A 4,990-nucleotide genomic window follows, 5' to 3' on the forward strand; every position below is an offset into this window, starting at 1 on the left:
TGGTTACCCTGCTTACAGGAAGTGATAGGATCACTTTGTAGGGGACACGTACACACAAAAATTTATGTGTATGCACATGTATTGCTTGTATGATAATGCCAAAGGAGACCTGTATGGAAAAACAATGACAGAAATTAGTATATTTTAGCCTCAGATATTCTGGACTTGACCAAACAAAGGTAACACTTGGAAGTCCCTCTTAACTATTTCAGAAAGAACAAATTTGGATCCAGGATACTCTTAAGATTCCATTGAAGCTTAGTCCATGGATCCTCTGAGCATAATTCAATCCAGTGGGTACCAGTTATTACAATTTCTGTAGTGCCCTTCCCTTCTTTTTTTTTTAAATATCAATTCCTGTTTTTTATTTATTCATACATAATTACTTGTCTTCTGGCTTGTTGAAGCAGTAAGTCAGACAGCACTTGCCACAGTAATGTCTGTCAAAGTGGCTAGCCATGAAAACTCCAGCACCACATTCATCAGAAGGACACTCTCGACGAAGACGACTAATTTTGCCATTTTCATCCACCTTATAGTACTTGAGTACAGCCAGCTTCACCTTCTTTCTCTTGTGCTTATTCTTCTTGGGAGTGGTGTAAGACTTCTTCCTCTTCTTAGCACCACCACGAAGTCTCAACACCAGATGAAGGGTGGACTCCTTTTGGATGTTGTAGTCGGACAAAGTACGGCCATCTTCCAACTGCTTGCCAGTGAAGATCAGCCTCTGCTGATCAGGAGAAATTCCTTCCTTATCCTGGATCTTGGCCTTGACATTTTCTATAGTGTCCGAGGGTTCAATCTTGAGCGTGATGGTTTTCCCCGTAAGGGTCTTCACGAAAATCTGCATCCTGGCGGCGCTGCCACCACAGATGGCGGATCAGAAAGCTGCCCTTCCCTTCTTGCATTTAACCATGGCAAGTACTGTAAAATAACAATCTCATTTGTGTCTTCTCTACACTATGCTAACAGATAAGGCTACTAACCCTTAGGAGGTCTTGCTGCTAGTGTCAAATTAGAAAACAGTTTATGAGCAGTCTTGAGAGCCATGCTCTGTTAAGAAAAAGAAAATACAGTTCCTGTTTTGCTGAGTGAAGTCCTCCATTTCCAGAGTCTCTGGCATGTGGCAGCAAGAGACTCCTTAACTAATGATAGCATCCTTACTGTTTGCAGGGGAGTTCTAGAATCAGCGCAGACAGTAGAAGTGTTTGGAAGCACCGAAGCATGTCAGAAATGCTTTTGTTTTGTGTTTTTGGTTTTTCGAGACAGGGTTTCTCTGTAGTTTTGGAGCCTGTCCTGGAACTAGCTCTTGTAGACCAGGCTGGTCTCGAACTCACAGAGATCCGCCTGCTTCTGCCTCCCGAGTGCTGGGATTAAAGGCATGCGCCACCACTGCCTGGCCAGAAATGCTTTTGAGCCTGATATCAATGATCATTTTTGATACAATTCAAAAAATGTGATCATCAATGACTTATTGTTTCCATGTAGGAAGCTGATGTGTTTCTGGTATGAACACACTAAACCAGCCTCTTAAATGATGGAGTTCCCCAATTTGATGGTGTAAGAGATTATCTGAAGCAAGAATCTTATCTACTCTCCTTTGTGGTAATTTGGGGGAGGAGGAAAGGGAATTATTATAACCAATAATAGTTTCTTTGATTTGCTGTACACCAGAAACTCCCCTGGATACCACCTGGAAGACTTTATCTCACCAGCAAACCTCTATGGTGGTGGTTGTGTTCATTATTAACATAAGTAGTGGGGTTTTGAAGTTACTGGCCAACTTATACCAGACCACACAAATAGGGAGTGGCTAATTGTGATAAGCCATAAAACTCACAGGTCATTCAAGCCTTATCTGCTTCTCTTGTAGAGAAAGGAATCTTTCTCCTTGCTTGAGAGGGGAGGACTCAGTGAGGTCCCTGTGAGGTACTAACAGGATGTGAAATGCCCACACCAGGGAGAGATTCTTCCACTCCAGCATTAGTCAACATGCCAGGCGCTGTGCACAGTCCCCAGCAAAGCCCCTCAGGTCTCTTTCCATTTTCAAACATACCAGCTCACAACTGCCCACACCTGCATCTCTCTGTCAGAAGGCTGCCCTTAGGCTGAAAGGGGCCTGTTCTGTGCACACAGACAGCTCAAAGTGCATGGAAATTTATGTCCCCCTGGAGAAAAAAAAACCTGACAGGTCTGGAGGCATAAATATGAACTTGCTTTTCCCTGTACAGTACTCTAGAGCCCCATCTGTTGGACCGAGTCAAGATTGCCCCGTGGGATGCTTTGATAACATACCTTTGTTATCTGACCTACAAATTACAGTCATTATGTTCTCTGAATACAGAAGTGAAGTATTAGACATCATCTAAAAAGTAAGGCAGAGACCTTCATGCTGCTGAGAATCTTGGCTGTGATCAGAAACACTAGGTTTTCTCCTCAGATCTCTATGGATTACCAGTTAAACCAAATGAGCTACACTGGAGCAAACCCCACAACTAACCTGTAAGAAATATTTCCTGCGTATAAAGATGTTATACACTGAAACTGTCTCTTGAATTCTTAGAGATGTTCAGAAGGAAACAAGCAGCTGCCACAGTTGCTACATGATGGTGTGGTTGATTGTCCATGACCCCTGAATTAACGAGGTTTGTTTACTTGTAGAGCTGGTAACCTCTCTGCCTCAGTTTCCTACTCTGTAAAATCAGGGTAAAATGAAACTAATCCCAGCTCTTGGGAAACTAATGTGGTATACAGTAATATGCTAGGTTCCCTAGCATAGAGATGGACTCCTTACGTGGTAGGCCTTAGCATTGACTTTTATAGCTTAGAAGCCAAATGGACCCTTGAGGTCATTTTCGGATCTGTAACTTTCTGTCTTTTTCTATCTCAATCAAAGGTCTGATATTGGAAGTAAGAGCCTGTGGACGTTGTTACCAAGCATAGAAACACCAGTAGAGATGGCCAGAAGGTACTACCATCAGACCCCAAGACGATGGCAGGTTTATGAGCATGCCATGTACTGGTTCTAGAGAATATTAGTCTTTCCATGACACGTCACACAATCGTGCCATTTAATTGAGCTTCTCTTTTATGCCAAACACTGTGCTAAATACACTTTATACCCAGCCGTATTTAATCCTCACAATAATCATTTGAAGTAGCCATTATCCTAAGTCATAGAGGACACTGAATCTCAGAGAAGTTAACGGTTCCAAGATCAAGTGATCGAGGCAAGCTCTAGACCAAAGTCTCCAAGACTCCAGTTGCTGCCACCTCCCACTATACTTCATTCCATTCAGAGAATGTCTTTTAGGAATTTTGATTCATCTGCCTCCAGTAAGAGTTTGGCCTGGGGAGAGAAAGTACGTGCACCAGTCTGGAAATATGGACTAGGCCTAAGTAGCTTAAGTTCTTTAGAGGAGAAATGAGAAACCCAACAAGGTGATTAAAATAAAGACATCATTTCTCCCCAAGAGTAAGCTTGTAAAACCAAGGCAACACCTTAGTTCAGGATCACACCCATGACCTTGGAAGATAAGGAATCTTAGCCCTGTAAAGAAAAGCTGTCCAACATTTCCAAAGAACCATTTAGAAATTGCAGATTTTCTGTAGTGCCCTCTAGCAAGGAGCCGACTGGCAGAATTCTTGTCCTTTAATTTCTGCAGACTGCTGAAGGGTAAGGGGATGCCGTGAAATACAGATATGGGAGATGATCCGAGGCCTTGGCAATTTTCCTAGGAAGCCCCCAAGGTAAGGAGCCCTAAAGGAAATCCTAAAAGACTCACAAGAAGATCTCTTCACTCCATTTCCAACCCTCAAAAGACTGCGCATGCCCGCGCTTGCTAGCAGGATGAGTAATGACCAGGTGCCTCTAGTTGCCAGACTGGTACCTCCATTGATTCCGCTCCTGCCCCCTGCTGGAATTCTGGAGAACTTGTACAGAAGTGACTGCTTGTCCTTATTTCCGTTCAGAAGCCAGGTGATTCTCTGGTGACTTCTTTAGCCCAGCGGTTTCTGCAAGACTCCCTGTGAACCTAATGCAATTTTCGATAACGAAGAGATGATTCCTGTGGAAGAAGGTATATTGTATTCAAACATTTCAGTAATAACAGTGGGGCTTTGGAAGAAGTAAAACCTGGGTTTGTAATAAGAATGAGCGGGAGGCTTCTTTTCTCCTTCCTTCCTTCCTTCCTTCCTTCCTTCCTTCCTTCCTTCCTTCCTTCCTTCCTTCCTTCCTTTTTTTTTTTTTTTAAAAACGTATTTCAGTTAAGACAAAGAACTAGTATTAAGATAACTACAGTCCAATTCCCTGTCCTGTGCTCCCCTGTCAGGAATCCATTCTTTTTTATGATGCCATCTGCGTAGCTGGAGGTGATATTGGAATACATAAATCTCTTGTGAGCCACAAAATGTTAAGCTGCCGTTGTCCTCATAATTTCATTATCTCAGTTTCTGCCCTAAAACGTTTAACACTAATTGAACACCCGAGGTTTTCATGTGAGTTTATTTTCTGAACATTATTGAAGTGCTGTTGATAAAAGTCAGAATTTATGGAGTCAGCACTCCTTAAAATGCCATGATAGATTTGAGCAGGAATATATATATATATTAAGGCAGGAATATTTTTTATGACTTTGCCTGGAATTTCAAAGTCTTTCAATCATTCTACATTATAAAACTGTCGATTTCAAAGTGCATTCTGCAAGGACCAAATTACTTCACCAAACTCAACCTTCGCATCTGCAGGTTCAGGCTGGACACATGGGGCTATCAGGTTCAGCTACATTTCAGACTGGCTCTCTATGTTTATTTGTTCCTGATTAAAAATAGTAGACTTCTCCCATTCACCCTCTTTCCCAGGCTGCCCAGAATATGTTAATACTAGCAGTGGTTTTACTAATGACCATCCATTCTTCCTCTCTGAAAGAAATGCATTTGCATGAGTCAGAGCCATCAAACATCTTTTAGTTCTTTAAGAAAAGGAATGGTT

General features: G+C 42.2%; 1 protein-coding gene across 1 annotated transcript; it reads right to left on the reverse strand.

The window, feature by feature from the left end:
- Positions 1-361: 361 nt before the first annotated feature.
- On the reverse strand, positions 362-868 carry LOC119820601 (ubiquitin-40S ribosomal protein S27a-like). Its single transcript, XM_038339091.1, has one exon. It carries the CDS (start codon positions 848-850, stop codon positions 383-385), a length of 468 nt encoding a protein of 155 aa, XP_038195019.1. The 5' UTR covers positions 851-868; the 3' UTR covers positions 362-382.
- Positions 869-4,990: the final 4,122 nt, after the last annotated feature.

The sequence above is a fragment of the Arvicola amphibius genome, chromosome 8 (genome assembly GCF_903992535.2).
Source record: "Arvicola amphibius chromosome 8, mArvAmp1.2, whole genome shotgun sequence".
NCBI classification, from domain to species: Eukaryota; Metazoa; Chordata; class Mammalia; order Rodentia; family Cricetidae; genus Arvicola; species Arvicola amphibius.

What these genes read in the sequence shown, in the direction of transcription:
- LOC119820601 (XM_038339091.1), bottom strand. Translation starts at nt 850, where the DNA reads ATGCAGATTTTCGTGAAGACCCTTACGGGGAAAACCATCACGCTCAAG.